Raw genomic sequence first — 24,221 nt, forward strand, 5'->3', positions numbered from 1 at the left:
GTCCTGGGGGCAGGGAGGGCACCTCGTGCCCAGAAGCCTGGGCTAGAGCCAGTGACTGCGTTAGCCCAGCTAACAGGAGGTGGTGCAGACAGCAGAAAGGAGGTCTCAGCTGCAGAATTAGGTAAGAGTTTCCACATACACACATACACACACTCCCGCCTCCAGCAGATCAGCCTCAAGTGGTCCGACGAGCACACCCTGAGACACCCTAGTTTGGGTCATGTTTCTTTTTGTGTGGCATCCTTCTTTGGTCTCAAAAAATGCTGATGCTCCTTGAAGGGGTAACGTTCAGTTCCTCGTGTGAGTTCACAAGATACTCTCAACCATCCTGTAGTCTGTCTGTCCTCGTATCCATCCATCATCCATCCTTCCCTCCATCCACCCCTCCATTCATCAATTCGTCCTTCTGTTCGACAGATCCTTCCCAGACACCAATCCCACATCTGGCCAGGTTCTAGGTGCTGGAGGGATAAGAGGGCCCAGCATGCATAGAAGGAAGACCTCCGGGGGGGTGGGGCTGGAGACTCAGAGAGGAGAACGTTGCTCTGGGAGACCCAGAGGTGGGTAAGCCACACTTTCTGGACACCCTGCTGGCCCCTATGTTGCTTGGACCACTATGACAGCCGGCTCACAGCACAGTTTGTGTCCCTCGAGCATTAATCATCTCCTCAAGGGGTCAAGTCTCCTCTCCTCTCAGGAAAATGCAATTCATGATCATAGCATGGGGAGAGAGAAAACAGGAATCAGAGGACAGTGACAAGGGCAGCCACAAAGAGACTCCCATACATTCTGCATCGGAGGCCTTTTAGAGACCCAGGCAAGGCCCATTAGGAGCACAAAGGCCACCAGGCCCAGAGCTGTCTTGTCCCCCTGCTCCACCCCTATTCCAAATTCTCTTTGAAACAGTGTTAGGAACTGGCTGTTCAAAACAACTGTGTGCTTATAAAGCCCAGGCTCAGGGCAGCGTCTCAGACAAAGAAACACAATCAACCAACTGAAATGTAGAGTTGACCTTGAAGGACATGGGAGTAACAGGGGTGCTGACCCCCTGGACACAGTCAAAATTCAGGTATAACTTTTGACTCCCCCAAACCTTAACTCCTCATGGTCTACTATCGACCGGAAGTCTTACAATAACATAAATATCCCATAACCCATATTTTGTGTGCTTTTTGTATTGTAGGCTATATTCTTACAATACAGGGAGCTAGAGGAAAGAACGTGCTATGAAGAAAATCATAAGGAAGAGAAAATACATTTACAGCACAGTACTGTATTTATTGAAAAAAAAATCCATACATAACTGGATATTTGTGGGTTGAGCCTGGGCTGTTCAAGGGTCAGCTGTCATTTCGAACTAAGCCAACTTCCGTCCTGACATTTCTATGGTCAGAAGGAGAGACGCAGACCACAACACTGCTTCTGAAATTTGTCCCTTCTCTCCTGATTCTTCCCTGGAGTACTTTTCCACACTCCCCAGTACTGTCCCCCAGGCCTCTTCCTCTTGACCCTGACTTTTTCTCTCTTTCCCTTTCTTTGCTGTTCAAAACCCCCAATGGACTGGCCTGGCTGGCCAGAGAAGAAAGTTATTGGATGCTGCCGGGCCCCTTGGACCCCTAATCCAACCTTCTATGGGTTAGTGGTAAGCCTTAAAGGAAATAATATAAACAAAACATTTACTAAAAGAATTGGTACACGCTGGACAATTAAGGAATAACTTTTCATACGCAAAAATCATTACAGACTTTACTATTTCGAAAGTGTTCATGATTTCACATAAAATGATTCTACATATTATAAAAATTAACTTAGGAATTGGGGAGAATGTTCTCCTGATTTATGGCAAGGCAAACTGGAAAGCAAAATTACTATTATGCAACGTTTTCCCCCCAATAATTCCCGTGTTAATATTCAAATGAAAATGGGCTCCCAAATTTCTGCATTTTTATCATGTGTGTCTGTGTTAGCATTTATGTTATATTCTGAATTAACAAACATCAAACGCTAAAAAATTACATATGCATAAAAATGGGGAAAGGGATATGCATCTTTTGTAAATCTCAGTGGAACACAAGCAAACGTCTAGCCCTACCATTACACTCCCAGCTCAAACCGCATGGTAATTTTGGAATAAGGAGCATTAATGAGTACAAAACAATAAGAAGGTGGTTTGGGCATCTGCTAAAAAAAAATAAAATAAATCTTTTTTTTTTTTTTTTGACACAGTGATAGAGAGCACAAGTAGGCAGAGCAGCAGGCAGAGGGAGAGGGAGAAGCAGGTTGTCCACTGAGCAGAGAGCCTGATGTGGGGCTCGACCCCAGGACCCCGAGATTATGACCTGAGCCGAAGGCAGCCGCTTAACCAACTGAGCCACCCAGGCACCCCTAAAATAAGTCTTTAAATCAGGCCATCCTTATCATTGGGTGCCTCCTTATGGAATATCATTCTCAGTAAAGAACCTTCTGGCTTGCCGCCGACATTCTTTCTGCTGGTTAACATCCCATTCAAGTCATCTCGTGTCACGCAAAGTTAACGAGAATCCAAAACAAAATAAAAAGGAGAGAATGTCAAAAGAACAAACTTTTAAACTCTGCACTTTTTATTATTAGATGCTATTCCTAACTTGTTAAAATTGATCAAATAGAAAGCTGTGAAAAGAGAAAAAAAAATTAAGCCAAGTAGAAAAGTGTGACTTGGGTTTAATATTTTATAATTGCCAAGGGACATACTGAGATCAATGAATTTTTGCCTGAGATGAACGTCAGAAAGAGATGTACTTCAGTCTTTTAGGGAACATTGGTCTATTTAATTCTTGTGTCTGATGCATGGGAAATAGGCCCTACCTCGGCCTTCTCTCTTTGCCGGGGGCCTCGCCGGTGGCAGACATTACCACTTTTAATAGGGCCGCTGTCTGAGGAGTGGCAAGGCATCCCATAACCCATCGACTCTAATGGATCTGCTTGTTTATTCACTTACACCTTTTTTCCAGCTAATTTTAGTTTTGCATGCTGAGTTGTTTCACTTTGAATTAAATGAAAAGAAACAAAGGAAAAAGCTAGTGCCACTAATAAACCATGATTATGTTCACGGCCCCTCTCGACAGGCTTTTCCACATACCAGGTACACCGTCTGAGAACGGACTCACGGCAGCATTTTCTCCACTTGTTGACGGAATTGACATTTTATTCATGCTCACATTTGGAGGAAAAATTAGATTATTCAAATCATTTGACATATAATGTGCTGTTTTTTTGTCGTCGATCTGAAGGCCCAGCCTCCGGCCCCAGACGGCCTTAGATTTCAGACACTGGTCAGCGACTGTTCCTACCTGGGGAGTTGCTCCAGAGCTCTCGGCCGGGGTCATACAAACAGGACAAATGCTGAGATGTGTTGCTTTGGCTAATGAAAAACCAGAGAGACACAAGGAGACCCGGGCTGAGTGTCCTCCAACAGAAATAACAAAAGTCACTGCTTTAAAAACATCCTCCCTCCCAAATTCTCTCCTTAGGCAGACAGAGCTTGAAGAGGATTCCAGAAAGTTTTAGGCTAATACCTGCCAAGGAACACAAGAGGGACAAGGGTGTCCAGTACAGAAGAGAAGGAAACTTGAGCCAGCTTCCCCACATTTTCTGAACAAGAGTCATTTTCCACTGTTGGATTTTTCCACAAATCCTGCATGCAGAAAGGGTGGGCAGTGCCCACCCGTGCCCCACGGGGACTCCCGCCAATTCCTCTGGGACCAGGCAGATTGCAGGGGCTGCCTCCTTTCTGCCACAGGTAAGGTCAGCCTCCGTTGGAGGCTGGTGACCTGAGCTCCAGAAGAGGCATCTTCTACATGGTGGGGAGGGCTACTATTCCCCAGAGACCAGAAGATTCCCCTGGAAACAGCTGGTGCCTGGAGCTCACTTCCTCCAGGATGGCACCATACTGTGATGCTGAGTCCTCTCCTGGCAGAGAATTACTATGTCACCCAATCGGGAGCTAAGATAATTTACAAAATAATCTGGAAAATTTGGAGAGAGAATTTAGACTAGCCAGGAGGAACAGAACGTGATCTGTCATGGAATCTAATAAAAATAGGGTCCTCCGAGTGTTCACCAGAATGTCAACAGCTCTCTGAACGAAATCCCTTTCAGACGAAACCATTGCCCGATGCCTCCTTTTGCCCTCACGCAATTAAAACGGGGTAATTTTTTAGCCTGTTTCTCTGAGCTGTAATCTGTCACTTGAAGAAGAAAGGCCCTTAGCATCCCAGCTGTATCCAGTTTCACACAATGGCTTTCCTTCTACAGGGTCTTCCAGAGCAGCCCGAAGTCTCACAGACTCCGCAGCCCTGGCTTTCTCGGACTCGGGTGCCTTGCCCACTGTTTCTTCCCCCCAACTGCCCCCCCCCCAACCAGTTTTTCCTTCGTGCAGCAGGAGCTCTACAGGAGCATTGACTTCTACTGGACTGGGGCGCTCGGATGCTGGTGCGGAGCTGAGACAGATGAGCGTCTATTGGCTAAAGAAACGAAGGAACGCGGCGCCGAGGGTCCCTGACTTACTTCCCTGCACAGGGCCATTCAACCCTGCTGTTCAACCCAGAGTGTCAGGGGCCCTGTCTCTTCTCCATACCCAGCTTCCAGGAAAACAAGACACGGGTCCACAATACGTGCCTTGCAGCACAACCCCAGTACAACCTCACCACGCAAGGAACTATCAGCCGCCGAATAATTACAGTTCCCCTCTACGGGTGCGAGCAGACCCGGATCCTCACTCTCAGACCCACCGTGCAAAGCGGCCCGGGAACAACAGACTCAAGTTGGAAGTGATTTACTTCATTAGCTGGGATTACAAGTTTAACTTACAAACCAGAGGTCAAAATTTCTCATTAACAAGGGGGCCGTGAATCGCTGCAGGCTTTGGTTCAAGAGGAGACCACTCTTATTACTAACTACACATTTCAATCTGTCTTTGATGTTCTCCTTCTTCCCTCCTCCCTTTTATTTTTTGGCAGAGGAGCTGATTTTAATTGTGGTGCTACAACAAGGCTCCCTCCATCCCGGGGAGCAGCCTCCTGTCTGCTGCCGCCGAGCACCAGGCGACAAGATTGGGTGCAGCCCATCGCTCAGGGCACATTTTAATGGCTCCTCTTTCCTACAAGGCTTGGATTGTTTTCCACGTGATTCTGGTTAATTTCACTGGGGGGGGGGGAAAGGGCATCGGTTTTCCTTGTGAGCTTCTGATCCGCCTGCCTCAGAGAGGTGAAATATATTAAAACGGAGAAGGAGGTGTCATTCTAACTGTCCCAACGCAAAGACCAGACCCGACACGTTCTCCCGCACCCAGAAAAGAGAAAGGAGTTTGACAGAGACCACGGTGCTGTGAAAAAAAAAAAAAAGTGTTCTCTGGAAAAAAAACAGCCGCTCTCCTCGTTTACAAAATTCTCTGACTGTTCTTCACACGCCTCTTCTCTTGAAAACCACAGCCAAGGGTTAAAAGGAGCAAACGGAAATGAGATAAAAACCTTTGGAGGGGTGCCTGGGTGACTCAGTGCGTTAAAGCCTCTGCCTTCAGCTCAGGTCATGATCCCGGGGTCCTGGGATCGAGCCCCACATCGGGCTCTCTGCTCTGCGGGGAGCCTGCTTCCTCCTCTCTCTCTGCCTGCCTCTCTGCCTAGTTGTGATTTCTCTCTGTCAAATAAATAAAATATTTTTTAAAAAAAACCTTTGGAGAGGACGCTCTACTTGGAATCTCAAAATCCAACCCCACAGATAAGAACAGGAAGAAAATAGAGCAGCCTCTCCCGGTGTATAGCACAAATCAGAGAATGCTTAATGGGCACTTTCTATTTCTAAAGACCGTGACCCCCATGCAGGTCATGGTGGCACAGGGACCATCTTAACAGAAACTGGGCTTCGAACGGAGTCACTGGTGGAAGTGATTACGATATCTAATTATTTAGTAGCATGGCAGTTATAGAGAATAACTAAATTGTTATTCCGGTCTAGTCTGGGAAGAAGGTCACTTTCAAACCACATAAGCTCTAAATTCTCCTCGGTTACTATTAATGTGCGAGGACGTTGCCATTAATGTTTGCTCCCCCCGAGAAATGTTTTCTTAGTCCCCGTGTGAAGAGCCAGCCCACGGGTACCGCAGAGACTGAGGCTGAGTGCCCAGTGCCCAGACAAGAGGGGGTCATGCAGCCCCCTGAGTGAGCGTCGGCAGCCGGAATCCCGGCTGGCCCATTTGGCCACACCCAACCGTAGCCACGTTCCAGGCAAGGCAGTGTGCCATGGGGAAGAAAACTCAGCATGCAAAATGAGTGTGACAAGGGGGGTGGTGCGGTTCGGTGGGGGTTCTGCACAGGACCACCCGGTTCCCCTTCTGTGCCCCTTGAGGGGGGCTTCACATCCTTGGAGAGATGACTACTTCTTTGCTTTTCTGCTTAAGGTTCAGTATTAGTCCCTTGACGTCTCTAGTTCCCTTTAACAAAGATACTGGTTAGAACTCAAGGAATCTGTTTGGCCGGGAGGTGAAGAGTGGGTCTCGAGGTTGGGGGGGAGGCGGAGGGCGGGTGGGGACAGTTAGCGGCTCAGACCTAGGAAGCCAAGGCGGCTCCAGGTCACAGGGGCCCGAGGCAGCCTGGCCATCTGGGCTAGCGGCCACTTCCCGCCGCCCGCAGCAGCCCGGGCCAGGCCAGGCGGTCACCTTGACCGGGCTGCCGGGGTGTCTCTCACCCACGCTGGGGGGCTTTTCAGCTTCACCGGGGGGCTATCTTAACAACAAGACATCTTAGAAAGGTCATTATTGCTGGTCTGATTTCAAATAGGCACCACAGTGAAGGACTGTCTTTGTGTGGGATTAATTTTAAAACCTCAGGATTTGATGTCAGTGGGAAAGAACCAGCGTGGGACTCACACTGCTGTCTTCTCCCGCTTCTGGCCAGTGCCGGGGGCTCGTTTCTTAGGAGATGAAAACTCTGACAAGCCCTTCAGTCAAGCTGAAAGCAGGCAGCGGTCCAACAACACCCACAGGCCTCCCGGGCATCCTGTGACCCCTCCGAAAAGTCACATTCACTTTGCTCTTGAGAAAGGAAAAATAATGCTGCAGGCGCTTTATTTTAAACAACGTGAAATAAGGAAATGTGAAGATGCGAAAATGAAGTGGAAAAAAAAAAGTTAGAATTCATTTCTGTCCTTTGCAATGGTTTAGAAGCCAAACTGGTTCATTTTGAAAGAGTGTAAAAATCTGATCCATTCACCAGTAGGCTGAGACTACAAAATGCTTAAGGTAAAATATGTAAATATGGAAAATTATCTGTTGAAAACCATCTCCTTTTGTGCTTGAAAGAATTTTTTAAAGCATCTTTATTTCTATTCTGCATTAATATACTGTGGAACAGAAAAGTTACTTTCTGGCAAAACAACAAAACCAAGATGCTGAAAATAGAGGGAGGGAGTCTACAGCGAAGTCCACAGATAAAGGGAAGGACAAAACGGATTCTACCTTACCGGTCACCTGTATGGCATCGTTAGGTAATAATTTAAAGAATATCATTAATATAACAAATTACAGAATCCGTGTTTCAAAAGCAGCGTCTGCCTAATAGCTTGAAACAAAACCCACCTCCCAGCCTGCACTACCTTTTCTTTTGGAAGTGAGGTCCTTTCCCCAGACCCTTCCACCTCCCCCTGACCCAGCATCCCCGCCCACCCGGGTCCCACGTCCTTGATGAAAGAACTAGAGGCCTCTTGGCCATGCGTTTAGACACATACTACAAATACACAAATAATTGGCCACAAACAGCTTACCTGATTTCTAAATATTCTCAAGTTCATTTTTTAAAAAAATATGTAAGAACAGCAGGAGAAATGCATGCGGTATAGTATCATTATTCATTCAGTTTGATTTAAATATTTTTATCGCAACAGAAATGGTTTCTGTTACATGATGTCATCTAACTTGCAGATATAGTTTTGTGGGGTTTTCCCTCCAGTTCCACTCCTTTGGGGAGGGGTTTAATCAATGATTAATTGATTGTTCATCAAATGAACATCTAGATTGTGGTGTTTCCTGTCTCTTCCTGGATGGAAACATACATCCTTGCCAGCTGGACACCCAGCCCTGTCAGCCAGGGATGGAGGGATGTGCCTAAGATTGAGAATGGTGTGTGTCTGAGAGCAAATCACCAGGGCTTTCAACCCAGGTGTACAGAATGCTCAGCTCCTACAGGGGCAGACATGATATACACTTGAACTTGTCTTTATTTATTGCAGCAGTATTGTTGGGGGGATGGGAAGGCACTTAAAACTGAAAAATTGCTCTTGGTTTTGCAAACCCTTGGGTATTTTCTGAAAGATCAGAGAGCAGAAAGTAGAAGGCTTTCTCAGAACAGTTTGCAAATCTGCCTTTTCTACTGTAAACGCTCATGGTCCTATCCCTTGTTTCCACGCTTTGCTTTGTTTAAATCTCTCATTTCAACAGGGTCACCAAAAAAACAATTTTTTAAAACATCATATACACACACACTCAAAAGATACTTGTCCAAGAAGGGTTCCCAGCTCGGGGCACCTGGGTGGCTCAGTGGGTTAGAGCATTGCCTTCAGCTCAGGTCATGATCCCAGGGTCCTGGGATTGGGCCTCGCATCGGGCTCTCTGCTTGGCGGGGAGGCCTGCTTTCTCCTCTCTCTCTGCCTGCCTCTCTGCCTACTTGTGAGCTCTGTCAAATAAATAAATAAAATCTTTAAAAAAAAAAAAAAAAAAAAAGAAGGGTTCCCAGCTCCCGCCTATGCTGATGGAGGGCGAATTCACAGAGCCCAGCTCCCAGTTCCTTTCCCAGACCTAGAGCTGCCCCAGAGAGCCCAGAAAGGAAGGATGCTAGGAGCCCAAGAGTTGCTGATCGGTCCGTAAGATGGGGCTAGAAGCCAGTGTATAAAGTGTTGACATTTTGCTCATCATAGATTTTTTTCATTAATTCTTATTTTTAAAATTTGCATTAAAATATATATCTTGATTACGGAGTATTTTGGCATTTTCTTAAATTTTTTCCAAAGGCAGGTGCCTCGCCCCACCTCTCTCTGATCCTAGCCCCACCAGCCGAGCAGACTGTGCCTGGAGGATTCATGGCGGCCAACATGGCGGAAGAGCGGACATTTCTCCCAACGCCCCACCCTAGAGGGCTGGAAGCAATTTCTCCACCGGTCTTTCTCCATCCAGGCTCACGGCACTCTCTCACTGTAGCCCTCGTCCCTTCATAAAGATTTCCTAAACAACAAAACTTTCAACTTTAAGAAATCCAGGGTGGGAAAGAGTTACTGAATTAAAATAGAAACCTTTCTTGTCCATGACACTAGAATCCATTATCAGAAACCACATAGCGTGTGAAGGGTTGTGTTCCGATAAAGGCCTTAAAAAGACAAGAGGAGATGGATTATTAGCATGATTCTCATCCACCACCTCCATCACTTCCTGGGTGCCACTCATGGAGCTGAGGACTCCACACATTTATTTTGCTTAGTTCCCAGCAAATCTGAGGTTGTGTACAGTTAAACACACTACTTGTGGGGCACAGCAAGGACGTGAAGTCAGACCGGATTCCAAAGCCCACGTGCCTTGCAAGGAGTCTTGGAGACGAGTTTGATTTGACTATTTCTTGTACATTTTGCTGGCCTGACTCTGGGCATGGATGCTGAGTCCAGGGCGGCTGTTGGGCCATCTGTCTCTACCACCACCACCTGTAAGCCTGAGGTTCTGCAGCTGAGGACCCCGGAGCATCACCCAGCAGAGGCCGTTTCCCCACCCACGTGGCCGTGGGCAGAGGTGGGCCCTTCTGCCCTGCCAGGCAGCCCTGGACATCAAACGCGAGCCCAGGACCAGAATCCACTGCCTCTGACTGATGTCTTCACAGCGGCCAGCAGCAGGAGCACTGATTTCTAATTCTGGGACCTTACACAATAATAATGAAGACGAAGCAGTAAGATAAACAGATCTCCAGCTTTAAAGGAGGACGGGCGGGTGTGGGGAGGAACGTTGGTTGTTGCAACCAGAAACTTGAGCATCAAGAAAAGCATGTCTGTTTGTCATGCTCCCAGCCTGCCAAAGAGTCAGCCAGGCCACAATCAGAACAGTCACCGACCTGGGCTCTTCCTCTTGCCTCCTCCCTGCGTGGCCAGGCTCCCTGCCCTTTCCTCCCCGAGGTGAGCCCGGGAGGGTAATATGCTCCCAGCCTGCTCTCTTCCATTCCTTCTAGGCCACTCCCTCAGCTTTTCACATCATCCTGTTATGCCAAGAGCCCCCACCTGCACTGTTGGTTCCAACCCCCCACCCCACCCTGACCAAGCCTCTTTTAAAAATTAACCTCTATCCTACTTAAGGTATGTTAACCCATGCACCTCCAAAAACCTATTGCATAATCAGAGGGCTCAAGTCCCCTAGGACTCCTGTCCTCCACGACTACTTCCCAGTCTTCACAAATGCAACCTCCCAGTCTCTATACGATCGGCCCTTGAACAATACAGGTTTGAACTGCCCGGGCCCACCGATAAGTGGATTTGTTTCTTGAAAAGCGCAGTACAGTGCCATAAATGTATTTTCTCCTCCTTATGATTTTCTTAATGTTTTCTTTTCTCTAGCTTACTTTATTGTACACAATACAGTATATAAGACAGATTGCATACAAAATCCATGTTTAAGAGACTGTGGATGTCCTCAGTAAGGCTCCTAGTCACCAGCAGGCTACTAATAGTCAAAAGTTTCTGGGAGGTTTTGGGGAGTCAGAAGCCATACGTGGACATCCTACTGCATGAGGGTGTTAGTGTCCTTAACCCCCCCTTGTTGTTCAAGGGTCAACTGTATGTTCTTTTTTTTTTTTTCCAACTGTATGTTCTTTCTGAATATTTCTGGCTTTTACAACATGCATGGAACTCCATTAAAACTATGTAGTATTATTTATTACCGATGGACTTTACATATGTTGTGCAGATTGTTGTAGGGTTTTGTGTCTTTTTTTGCCTTTTTTGTCTTTTGTTTTGTACTCAAGTTTTGTACTTAGAAATTTATTTGCATGCATGTAGGTCCAACTCAAAGATGGCTATATAGGGGCGCCTAGGTGGCTCAGTGGGTTAAGCCTCTGCCTTCAGCTCAGGTCATGATCCCAGGGTCTTGGGATCGAGCCCTGCATCGGGCTCTCTGCTCAGTGGGAAGCCTGCTTCTCCCTCTTCCCCTGTCTGCTGGTTCCCCTGTTTGTGCTCTCTCTCTCTCAAAAAAATATATTTTTCTAAAAGGCTGTATAAAACTCCACACTGAGAAGAGGCCTCAGTCAACTCAGGCATTCCAGTACTGATGGGCATGTAGGTTTCAGCTGCTTTTATAAAGGCTGCCACAGCGATCCTCTATGCACGTAGATATTTCCTGAGGAGAGATATGGCAGAAGCGAAACTGCTGGGCTGCAGGGTAGGCACCTGGCTGAAGGACACCACTAGGCCCTCCAGGACAGGAGCACAAATGCATGGTCCAATAACATCTGAGGGCAGGATCCCAGCATCCTCACTAGTGCCTGATCCCATCAGACTTGTAAATTTCCCCTCATTTGATGGAGTGACAATATGTTCAACTTACATTTTCCTTATGATTTGGCAGGATTGAGCATCTTTCTTTAATAAATTTTTACAAGACATGTTCCATGCTGTATCTGTGAATTGCCTGTTCATGTTCTTTGCCTGTTTAAAAAAAAATGAGTAGGGATGCCTGGGTGGCTCAGTCAGTTAAGCATGTCTGCTTTTGGCTCAGGTCATGATCCCAGGGTCCTGGGATGGAACCCTGCATCAGGCTCCCTGCTCAGCAGGGAGTCTGCTTCTCCTTCTCCCTCACCCCTCCCCAGTTTGTGCTCACACTCTTCCTCTCAAATAAATAAATACAATATTTAAAAAAAATAAAAATTAAAAAGTGATTCACACTCACTTCCCTGATTGAGCACATAGCAGGTACTCAGGACGTGCGGGATCTCAAGCCACTCCGTTTGCTTCGTACGTGGTCACAGTAGCTCTGGGCCATCCTGTGGCTCTGACACAGTCCTCTGAAGGGGATCAACCTCTTCTGGGAGGTCTTCTCATATTTTCATGGCATTCGAAGTTCACTGATCCTGAAGCCAGAGGTGACCACAGCTGGCACTGACAAGGAGCCCCTTAAAGGCAGGGGGACTCTAGCACATGCCCACTGCCCTGCCCCTGTGGGTTTTTCACACCCAGCTGGGGCTTCCATGGGGATCTGTGCAGCTACTCGTGGGCTAGCCCCATCCCTAGCCTCAGACCAGGGTGCAGGGCTCTAGGGGGCCTGCAGGGGCCTTCCCCAGCTGAGTGCCTACCGTGTGCAAGCCCTAAGCAAGACAGCTCACAATCGCCTCTGTTTGACCCCAGGACCTTGACAGATACCAATACTGAGTTCCTCCATTTGCTCCAAACTTCCAGCAGGGGCCTGGGAAGAATGGGACCCAAACTCAGATCAGCCGGCCTGCCGTCTCCATGCTTTGCTGGCGGCGCCGTCTGCACTCCTGGGCAGGTTGCTCCTGGGAGCTGAGGTGCAACCACCATGACTGGGGCCTAGCCACAGCGCCCGGCACCCTCACTCAGCACCTGTGCCCTTTCCACGATGCCAGCACCCCTGGGCCACTGCCCAAGATGCTGTAGGCAGAGCACTGGGGAGTCCGAGCTCCCCATGAGGGAATCCCTCGCCTTGCCCCTCCCCATGTTCCCCCCCATCCCCCCTCCCCAGCAGCCCCAGGGTCTCAGAGGACACTGAGTAACAGGTGCATGTGGGGAAAGTTATCTCTGAGCTGAGAAGACCTTCAGTGGAGCCCACAGTCAGCCAGAGACCCAGCCACCCTGCGCACCCCTGCCCCGAGAGCCCAAGACGGAGAGAGGGAGAGAGAGAGAGAAAGGAGCACGGGTTCCTGAAGGCCAACAGACCCAATTTTGGTCAAAGTCTAATAAATCCTTCACTCAATATTAACATTGAATACTGAAATGTACTAATGGTGACCTGATTCCCTCTTTTGAATTCCAACCCTCGCAGATAGGCTCTCTCTCGAGGTGACAAGCTGGTGGTACCTGAATTCATTACTGCCTGATTAATTATGCTGCCTTTGTACAAGGGAAACAGGGACTTCAATCAGCCACAGCCACCATCCCCAGGCCGCTGCCTAGTCAGGCTGGCCACTGTCAGAGAGCCTGGCCCCACGCCCGATGCAGGGCTGGCCAGGAAGCTGGGAGTGGTGGCTGGCTCCATTGGGCCTGTCAGCATTCAGAGGGCCTGGGATTTGGGGCCCTTTCTGAAGAAAGAGCGAGCGGGGGAGAGAGAGAGGAAGGAAGGAAGGGAGGGAGGAAGGGAATGGAAAAGGAAAAGGAAAGGAAAGGGAAGGGAAAAAGTAAGGGCATTTGAGCAGTCAAGAGAGGGAGAGCTGAGTCAGGTCCGGAGACTATAGAGCAGAGAGAGGCTGACCAGGAATCCTCCCCTGGATTCTCTGAAACTCAGGATCATCCCTTCAGGATGGGGCACAGGGACTCATTCAGAAGTGCTGTTTAGAGTGAAAGCGTCCCTTGGGATACCTAGCCTGGTAAAGACGAAGGTCAACTTGCCAGCTCTCCAGACTTGAGGGTGGGCGCAGATCCAGTGGGCATCAAAGCGGAGCCTCAACATCTGGGGTGGGGGTTGTGCAGCTCCAGGCACCAAGGCCAGGGGAGAACCACCACCTCCCACCTTCACTGGGCTGTTTACCTGCCAGGGGGCTCCCACTGTGCCCCTCTGTCCTATGCTTTTGGCATTTGTCAAGGACTACTAAGTCCTGAAACACAGTCCTTTTTGGGGAATTGCAGAGTAATGCATTTTTCCATGGAAGAAAAGACTAGATAGCTTTGTAAATGTCAGTTCCCCACCCCTACCCTGAGCCTTCGAGTGTGGAGAATGGAATGGGCAGAAGCCAGCCTGAGTGCCCTGTGAGCCTTGTCCTCAGCAGGTCTGGTGTTGAATCCTCCCCTATCATGGATGTGCTGTGTGACGGTGGCCAAGTTACCACCCTCTCTGAGCCTTGGCTTCAGAGAGACAGCACTATGTGCCCCATGGGGTGGTTGCGACCATTACATAAGGAGCATACATGAAACCCTTGTTTTTGCCCCAGACCACCTTGGGACATAGGCCAGCTGTTTTAGGTACCACTTTGTCAAGGCCGAGCAGTGAAAAAACAAAGGGCTGCTTTTCCTTGCTAAGCTGTGTGTGAAGCCGCCACCCCACTGGGAAGCTTTGGGGCCTGGAAGGACAAGCAGTACAGGGCAGCTTTAGAAAACCTTGTTTCAAGGCCACACCAGAGCAGTCCCAGTGGCCTCCTCCCCCAGACTGCCCTACTGGAGGCTTCTGTTGGCCTCTGCACAGGGCCCCAGGCAAGGTGTGGTCACCTGCAGGGGGTGGGAAGGGAGGGCTGTTGCACGTGTCCTGGGGAGAGGCGGGAACCATGCGGTGGTGCAGGGGCTGGAGGAGATGGGGAGGGGCATCACCCATCAGAAGCCAGGCCTGGTGTTCCGTCAAGGGAGCAGGCCAGGTCCCGCCTGGTCAGAGGTAGTCACAAGCCAAGCACCAGGAATCCTCAGGTGGTCCGAGGTGCTGGGGCGTATGGACCCCCACTCAGACTGTGTCCGAGCACACAGCGTGAAGTCATACCAGAGACCCAGAAAGAAAAATCTAGTAGCTGGACTGAATGGTATTCCCCAAAATTCACTGGTTGAAGCCCTAATTCCCAGTGGGTTGGGATTTGGAGGTGGGGCCTTTGGGAGTAATTAGGGTTAGTGGGGGAGGAGGGAGGGGCTGAAGGGGGGTTCAGAGAGCTCACTCTTTCTCTGCCAGGTGGTGGCACTGAGAAGCCTGCCATCTACAAGCCAGAGAGATCCCTCACCAGAACCCAACCATGCCAGAACCTTGATCTCAGACTTCCAGCCTCCAGAACTTTGAGAAAGGAAATGTCTGTTGTTCAAGCCACTCAGTCTATGGTATTTTGTCATGACAGCGTGAGCTCATGAATGGTTTTCTCTTCTCTTTGCTGCTGTGTGGCTCTAAAGCTGCACTGTAAGCCAAAAGGACAAGACGAGCCCCTGGCTCAGAGTTCTTAGCAGCTATGGAATCTCCTGGAAACTGTCAAGGAAATGCAAGGACCCAGAGGACAAGAGGATCACCCATCGCCCCATGCTCTGTCTCACCACTTGTCAGCGGAGAGCAGGCTGCTGCGAAGTCCCAAAGTTAAGGAGGCTGAGGGGAAAGCAAGGTATAGAGGAAGCACTAGGCTCCAACCCACCCGGGACATCTGGGCATTTCGGCCCATCAGTACAACAGGTGCAGAGTCTGAAGTATATATTCCTAGTCTCCTCATGCTGCTTCACAAATGCTACCCCTAAGCCCTGGGGCTCCGTAAGAATGGAGGAGGGTCTCCGGGACACCTACCTGTCATCTGCCTGGAATGCCAGAAAGAACACTGGACCAAGGGTGAAAAGATTTGATGTGTGTAGATCAGCTCCTCAATTTATAAGCTGGGGTCTCAGGGCAAGTTCCTTAACCTCTCTGTGCCTTAATTTCCTTTCTATAAAGCGTACCCACATCCCTCCCATTAGATTATTATGGGATCGATGAGATCATAAGTAATGGGGGCTCTCTTAAGGTTGGTCTCCTTTTCTCCCTTCTCTGTATTTGCCCATTTGCTTTTAATTTTACCAGTATTTCACAAAGTTCACTGAGCAAGGGGAAAAGAACCTCCTCTACTTTTTTTTTTTTTTTTTTTTTTTAAGATATCATAGTATTTAGAAAGAATATAGGTCCTAGAAAAAAAGTGTTGACTAGGCCGGCACATAGTAGGTATTCAATAAACATCTGAAGAAGGGAGAAAGGAACTCTCCAAGGAGAGTGGGTGACTCTCTTGTCAGGCTCCTATATCTTTATTATGGTAAATACTCAATTTGGGGGCCCTCTTTCTGCATGTCTGTCTCTCAAGGGTTGTGAGTTCTGCTAAGACAGACACGGCCCAACACTGAGCCTGAGCTCTGGCTAAGCTCCACAAACACGGGGGAAACAGAAAGGAAGCTGTTCTAGTCCTAGTGTTTCCTCCACACACACAGATGGCCAGACTCAATAGCATGGTTTTCCAGGCTCTGCGCACCTGACTGTGGTGAGTATGGATGATATAGTGGGGGTAAGACAGTGGGTAAGTAGGACTCTGCTTTAAGAAAATGACTGGCCTCAAAGGCATTTGGGAACAGCCAATTTGATTCAGAAAAGTCAAAAAGGTACATTCTCCATTAACTGCTATTGATAGTGGCAAACCTGTATGGTCAAATCAGAAATATTTACCTTCCTGCCTCCTACTAAGTCTTTAGTCATTGTTTTCATGGCATATCTTTTTTCTTCCTTTCTTATCCTTATGCCTAGGTTATGTATCAACATGTAATTGGGCGTTGGTTATTTATCCTGTCTAACAGGTTTTGTAGTTTGATGGCAGTATTTAGTTCATTTATATTTAATTTAATTCTCATATATTTGTGTTTCAATCTACAATGTTTCTTTTTCTTTTTCTATGTTTCACCTTCTTTTGGAGTCATTATTTTCATTTCATTTCACTTTCTATTATTAGCTTATTAGTTATACATTTTCACCATTCCTTTAGAAAGTATGTTATAGATTGAATTATGTCCACCCAATAAATTCATATGTTGAAGTCCTAATGCCCGAATGTGATTATATTTGAACATAGCACTTGGGTGCCTGGGTGGCTCAGATGGTTATGCATCTGACTCTTGATCTCAACTAAGGTCTTAATCCCAGGGTTGTGAGTTCAAGTCCTGTGTTGGACTCCATGTGGGACATGGAGCCTACTTTAAAAAAGTACAGATATTTTCTTTTGCTATATATTCTAATTCACTAATCCTCTCTTTATCTGTATCTGATCTGCTTTGAATTCCTCTAATACGATCTTACTTTTAATCATTTTTTTCAGTCATAAATTTTCCATTGATTTTCAAGATGTTTCTATTCTTTGCTGGAATTTTCCATTTTGTTTTTTATTTCCTTGAATGTATCAATCAGGAGTTATCCTGAACTCTATCTGATAATTCTAATAATTGGATTTCCTGTGGGTCAGTTTCTATTATCTATTTTTTTTTTCCTCTCAGTTTTCAGTCATTTGGTCTTGTCTCCTGGTGTGCCTAGTAAATTCTGATCAAATGCTACATGTTATATATGAAAATTACAGAACCAGTGTGATACTGTGGATGATGCTATCTTTCTCCAGAGATTTTCTTTTTTTTCTGTAAAGCAGTTGGTAGGGAGGCAGATCATCTTAATCTGGTTTGAGCCAAAATTGTATCTTTGTGAGACTTGGTCCTTTTTTGCTGTGCCCTTCCTATTGGTATAATCTTGAGGTCCTAACCAAAAACCTAGGATATTACCAGGCTCTCTCTGAGATTGCCAAAGGTCTATTCATCTTCTTAATCTTTAAGTCGGCGAATAATAGTGCTGTTACAGACTAAATGCTTGTGCCTCCCCCTGCCCCAATTCATATGTTGAAGCCTTAACCCCCAAAATTATAGTATAAGGAAGTGAAGCCTTTGGAAGATAGTTAGGTTTAGATGAGATCATGAGAGTGAAGGCTCCATGATAGAATTAGTGCTCTTATAAGAAAAGGAAGAAGTATCAGAGCTTCCTCTCTGGGCCACTTGTAAAGATGTAGCTGCTAGCCAGCAAGAGAGCCCTCACCAAATCTTCCAACACCTTGATCTTGAACTTCTAGTCTTCAGTACTGTGAGAAATGAGTGTCTATTGTTTAAGCCACACAATCTATGGAATTTTGTTATAGCAGCCCAAAGTGACTGAGACAAGTGTCAAATGTCAGGCTCACCTGTCTATACTTTCCTTCTCTCTAGTGTCTTGTCCTCTGACGTTCTTACAGCCTAGGTAGATCTCTGATGTGTTAAGATAGATTTTAAAAATTACCCAACTGCTCTAGTTGTTTGAGGTCAGAGGCTTGGTTTGAACCAGGCTGGTGTTCCAGAGCTTAAAGCAGAAGTCTCAACTATTCCTTTACCATAATGCCCCAACTATAAATGATGGTTAGCACAAAAATTAAGGTTTAGGGTATTGGCTTTGGAGTAATATATTCCATGTGGATGGATATTTTAAAAGTACAAATTAATTCAACTGATTGGAAAAAGGAGAAAATTATAGTTTTCAATTAAGGTAAATTATTTTAATTAAATTAGTACCAGAAGCTTTTGAGCAGTCACTAGAAACATGCAATATATCACAGCTAACTTCTCAATATTTTTCTCTGGTAAAGCGTACCTTTGGTTTATAGTGGCAAAAATGAAAGGCACTCCTAACACTCCCAGCCTTCCACCAGACTCTGAATCACACAGAAAGATGCCTGTTAGGTCCCTAAGAAGATAATGACCGGCTCCACATCATAACTCAGGAAAACTCAACAAATATATAGCAACCAAATTTAAAGATTCTTTTGTTCTCTGAAAATTTCAGAAATTTTTCTTTTAAAGTGCAAGTATCCATAAAAACAGATGAGGAAAAGAATAAACAGAAAAAAAAAAAACCAAACAGGGACACCTGGGTGGCTCAGTTGGTTAAGCGTCAGCCTTTGGCTCAGGTCATGGTCTCAGGATCCTGGGATCGAGTCCCACATCTGGCTCCCTGCTCAGCGGGGAGTCTGCTTCTCCCTCTCCCTCTGTCGCTCCCCCTGCTTGTGAGCTCACTCTCTCTCTCTGACAAATAAATAAATAAAATCTTAAAAAAAGAAAAAAACCATAATTTTCCATAATAGAGGCATGATACAATGAATGACTTGTCAAATGACCATTGCTGTTTCAAGCGTTGCCCTTAGCAGATGGTTCATGTCACATGGACAAAAGGGCCATCAAAGCACAAAGTTCAACCTGATGTGGCAGAGTATCAGGACGAACGAGTTGACCTGAAGGCCAGGCTGCATGCTGTATGTTGAACTCCATGTCCTACAGGGAGAGAGAGAAGACAAGAGCAGTTGAGAAAACTAAGGACGTCAACCACAAGCACTCACATTCTGATGAGCACATGGTCTTTATTACCAATGCTGGGCATAACTACCAGCAAATGTACAGCTAAGGTTGCTCAAGTGAAATGCCTTGGGAACTAGATGGATGGAAATAAATCTGTGAGCGGAAGAGACCACTCCCTCAGAAGGCTATAGACCAGCTAATGTGATAACGCTTCGGCCTCCAAACACCACTGAGAGATTCAAAAACAAAAGCTCAAATTGTATTGCTTCAGCTAACAAAATAAAGGACGATGACAGGGAGTCCACCGGGGTCTCCTGAGTCCCTACAGAGACACACACACACACAAGGGAAAAAAATGGTTGCAGACGGGTTATAATTGCAACATCTATTAGGACTTACTGGGTCCTCCTTGCAGATCTGTCTCACCATCTTATCTTCCAGAAGATGAACTGACACCATTCAGGGAAATCCTTTTCATCTACCAGGATTCATATCAAACACTAATTCTTCCGCAAAGCCTTCCCCACCTCCCTCTGGTGGCTTCCTTCCTTGTCATCATCTAACCTAGAGCGTGAGCTCCATAATTTCAGAAGCTCGAGCAGACAGAAGGTCCTCAGTGTTTCTTAAATGGACAAGGGGGAATCAGTGTGCACCAAGTCACAGAGGAAAACATGGGCCGATCGTCCTGAGCTCCAGCCCAGGTAATCCGGCCAGGTTTCAAGGCCAGTTCCCAAGTTTGAGGATATTGTACAAAAAGCAAAAGATTAAAAAATTAAGGGGCGCCTGGGTGGCTCAGTGGGTTAAGCCTCTGCCTTCCGCTCGGGTCATGATCCCAGGGTCCTGGGATCGAGCCCCACATCGGGCTCTCTGCTCAGCGGGGAGCCTGCTTCCCCCTCTCTCTCTGTCTGTTGCTCTGCCTGCTTGTGGTCTCTCTCTGTCAAATGAATACATAAAGTATTTAAAAAAAAATTCAAACATAATAAAAATAAAATAGAGAGAATGACATAATGAACCACCATATACCCATGACTGACGTCCTTCTTGTTTCCAACTATACCTTCACCCACCTTCCGCATCGTTACATAAAACTAGTTAGGAATAAATTCCAGATACCATATCATTTCATCTATGAATACTTTAGCATGTATTTCCAAAATACATAAAAAACACATGAAGATACTTAAAAAATACCTAAAATTATAAGAATATCACTCTGAAGTAATGTAATAATACCTTTTAAACATCAACTATCCCATTGGTGTTCAGACTTACAAGTGTTCTAGGGACGTCAGCTGTTTTTCTTTTTGCCATTTGTTTGATTTGGAATCTAAGTGTGATTCTTTTCCTTACAATTAGTTACTGAGGAATTGGGTCACTTGTCCTGCAGTGTCACAAAATCTGGATCGCTTTGATTATGTTCCCATAATGTCCTTGAACACGATCCCTACCTACACTTTGTATTTCCTGTAAGGTGATAGCTGATCTGGATGAGGCTGGATCAGGTTCAGGTTTGATTTGTGTTTGGGTGGGGTGGGGGGGGAGTGGTGGGAGCTTGAGGAATGTTTTTTTTTTTTTTTTAAGATTTTTTTTATTTATTTATTTGACAGATAGAGATCACAAGTAGGGAGAGAGGCAGGCAGAGAGAGAGAGAGGAGGAAGCAGGCTCCCTGCCAAGCAGAGAGCCCGACGCGGGGCGCGATCCCAGGACTCTGGGATCATGACCTGAGCGAAAGGCAGAGGCTTTAACCCACTGAGCCACCCAGGCGCCCCGAGCTTGAGGAATGTTAAGACTACTTCACAGTTGGCACTGAGTTTTTCCACTAGAAGGCACATCATGTCAGGTTCTCACTCTCTCTCTTTTTAAGATTTTTATCTATTTATTTGAAAGAGAGAGAGAGAGTATCCGTGGTGGTGAGTGGTGGGGGGAGGAGCAGAGGCAGAAGGAGAAGCAGACTCCCCACTAAGCAGGGAGCATGATGTGGGGCTCGATTCCAGCACCCCAGGATCATGACCTGAGCTGAAGGCAGATGTTTTTTTTTTTGTTTGTTTGTTTTAAATATCTTATTTATTTATTTGACAGACAGAAATCACAAGCAGGCAGAGAGGCAGACAGAGAGAGAGAGGAGGAAACAGCCTCCCTGCCAAGCAGAGAGCCTGATGTGGGGCTCGATCCCAGGACTCTGGGATCATGACCTGAGCTGAAGGCCGAGGCTTTAACCCACTGAGCCACCCAGGTGCCCCTGAAGGCAGATGTTTAACTGACTGAGCCACTCAGGTGCCCCATCAAGTTCTCCCTTTTCATGATGTTAGTAGTCATAGCTTATCTGCCTAGATCCATTAATTTATTAGGGATGCACAACGATGATGCCTATAATTCTTTCTTTTATGAGCTAGAAATACTTTGATTTTTAAGATTTTATTTCTTTATTTTGAGAGAGAGCGCGCGCACTAGCACTCGTGAGCAGGGGGAGGGGCAGAGGGAGAGAGAGAACCTCAAGCAGGCTCCACAAAGAGCCTAGGGCAGAGCTCCTATGGGGCTCCATCTCACAACCCTGAGATCAGGACCCGAGTCAAAAGCAAGACTCGGATGTCCAACCGAATGAGCTGCCCAGGTGCCCCTCAGCACGAAATACTTTTATAAAGAGAAATTTCCCCTCATCTACCATTTCACCACCCAAGCCCAATTTTAAAACCACTTAACCAAGCCCAAGCTTTCTCTCAAGTTAGAATCCTAAGCAGAGCCTGAACAACTTTAAGGAAACCTTCCTTTATTCCTTAGTTTCTAACTGAGAATTAACTGGATGACCGTGGGCCTGACAGCTACAGAAAAGACAGTCTGGCTTGGGTCTTCCCTTACCAGTTCAGCTGAGGACCTGCCTGCCCTGAGATTTTCTTTAAAAGCATTGCTCCAGGGCTTGCTCTAAAGATCTACCCTTTCTCTTTGAAAGTGTTTTCTCCTATAATTAAGAGAGTTTCTAATTTGGGGACTAGATACAAATTCATCAAAATTATATTTTTAAGAAGTCATAATCCTGAAGCTGCCAAGATCTGGCTCCAGGGAAATCCTGAATTGAGGAAGGATGCTAATCAGGACAGAATTTAAGACAATAGTTGATAATCTTTCATTCCCAGAATAGGGAATATCCCAAGGAAATGCCAAGTAAAAAAGTAAAATCGGGGATTGATTTTGTATTTTGAGAAACTGACCAAGTTTCTTGATCAAATGCTCATTGCAAGTCTGACTCAAGGTTGAACAGATAAAAGAATCCTCCAGGGTACCCCCACCTCCTGGGTCTCAGCATGCTGTGATTTTGAAAAGCCAGACCCTGGCAATCAGAGACCTCACCGCCAAGTAAATGAAGGATGCTTCGCCTCCAATTCCTGGCTCCTGTTAACATGCCCTCGGGTCCGTGCTGGCGCCAGGCTGGGAGGGAGAGTGGTCCCTGTCTTGCTCTCTGCAGAGGCTAAACGGCATGTCTGCTCCTTGGTTGAGGGAAGAACTGCATCATTCTCATTAATTTAGTGAGGCCGGGACCCTCGCTGAGGTCCGGCTCTGTCCACCCAGTGGAGCTATCCCAGTAGCGCTACCAGATCTCCAGGATTTAGGCCCTGAGAAAATCCCGGCCTCTGGTCACTCCTCCTAAGCTTTCACTAGGCTCCCCTGTGGTTTGCCAACTCATGATGTGGCCTTGGTACAATCTATTTGTGCCTCAGCTTCCCCAGGTAAAGTAATACGGTTGGACCGGAGTTTTGATTTGCAGACTCATTCAGGAAGCTTTTCCAAACCCAGTATTAGGGTGCCCCTGGGGACTCACGGCATCGGATGGTGGGGGAGTGAAGGTGAAAAGGCCCAGAAGTTCACGCCCCACCTTGGACCCAGGACCCGGGCTCTCCCGATCCGACACCAGCAGCTCCACCTCTCGCCCCGGTCTCGCCTTCGGCCTGGGCGGGGTCACGCCCAGTCGGGAGGTTCCGGGAGGCTGGGCGCTCCGGCCCGGGTTGGGCAACCCCACCGGAAAGACTCGTTTCAGCCCGAGCGAGCGGGCGGAGGCCGGGCGGAAACAGACTTGTCGGCCCCCCTCGGGCCCTCCCGGTCCCCGCCCTCCCGCGCAGGCCCGCCGGGGTTGTGGAAAAGGTGGCTGGCAGCTGCGACCTACCGCCTTGGGTCACCCCCTCCCACGCCAGCCCCGCCCCCTGGCCGCACCCCCCAGGCCACACCTGGGCTCCAGCTCGGGTCCGCGGCGGGGACTCCCCGAGCCTGGCGGGGGAGGGGAGAGAGGCCGGCCCCGCGGGGAGGGCCTGACCCGAACTGGGGACCCGTTGCCAAGAAACCGGACCCCCGCCTCGGGCTCAGACAGCAGCCTGGCGCAGCTGCCTCTCCCACACCCCCTCCACCTCCCGCCCCCTCATCATCCAGAAAGGCTTCTGGCGCTGCGGCGCTCAGGCGACCCCAGGCGGAGACAAGAACCTTGGACGGCGGCTCTGTGAGTGAAAGCCCCGCCGGCGAGCTTGAGGGCTGCTCTCCAGCTCCGCCGTGCCTCCGGGCCCCGGAGTGGGGCTCCGCCACCGCCAGCTGGACGGCCTTGGCTGGGCCACCCCTCCTCTGGGGGCCGCAGCCTCCAAACGGGGTGCTGGTGCAGAGCTGTAGGGTGGCGGGACCCAGGGGTCGCCCGGAGGGCCGGCCAGCGCGGATGGGGGCCTGCGTACAGGCGGGTCTGGGGATGGCACGAGCCATCTGTCAGCCGGCGGCGTGTGCAGGGTCCCCAACTCTGCCCCGGTGGGTGTCAAGGCACGGGGGACACCAGCCCCTGCCCAGGTTGAAGCCCGGTAGACCGCGCAGACGAGGCACTGACCCCTCTCCGCAGAATAGGAACCCTTTCCTGACCGGGAAGATGGGCACCCCTAGATCTCTGCCCACAGCCTCCCTCAGGGCCACTGTGCCACAGGATGGGACACCCAGGCATTTCGCAGGCCCTCCCTGAAAAGGAAACCTGGACGCCACACAGCCCTCTCCACCATGGGGCGCAGGTGGCTCAGATCTCTGCTCACCTGCTCAAAAGCTCTTGGCATTGTGGCAGGAGAGGAACGCTGATGGGGAAGTACGACTGTGCGGAAAATACCCGCAGAGACCACCGGCAACTGAGAGAACGTGCAGCTGTATTGCCAGGCTT

At 48.0% G+C, this 24,221-nt stretch overlaps 1 protein-coding gene across 1 annotated transcript; it reads right to left on the reverse strand.

Annotated features, from left to right (window-relative positions):
• Positions 1–18,719: 18,719 nt before the first annotated feature.
• LOC123930521 lies at positions 18,720–23,785 on the reverse strand. Its single transcript, XM_045986744.1, has 3 exons — positions 23,446–23,785; positions 22,866–23,152; positions 18,720–19,026 (listed from the first exon to the last, which is right to left on the reverse strand). The coding sequence occupies exons 1-3, from the start codon at positions 23,783–23,785 to the stop codon at positions 18,913–18,915; spliced, it is 741 nt and encodes a 246-aa protein (XP_045842700.1). The 3' UTR covers positions 18,720–18,912.
• Positions 23,786–24,221: the final 436 nt, after the last annotated feature.

This window comes from Meles meles, chromosome 19 (genome assembly GCF_922984935.1).
Source record: "Meles meles chromosome 19, mMelMel3.1 paternal haplotype, whole genome shotgun sequence".
NCBI lineage: Eukaryota > Metazoa > Chordata > Mammalia > Carnivora > Mustelidae > Meles > Meles meles.

Coding starts and splice junctions, on each gene's coding strand:
- LOC123930521 (XM_045986744.1), bottom strand. CDS start 23,785: ATGGCTCGTGCCATCCCCAGACCCGCCTGTACGCAGGCCCCCATCCGC. Junction 23,153..23,445: donor GGATGATGAGGGGGCGGGAG/GTGGAGGGGGTG, acceptor CCTGCGCGGGAG/GGCGGGGACCGGGAGGGCCC. Junction 19,027..22,865: donor CTCCCCCACCATCCGATGCC/GTGAGTCCCCAG, acceptor CTCTCCCTGTAG/GACATGGAGTTCAACATACA.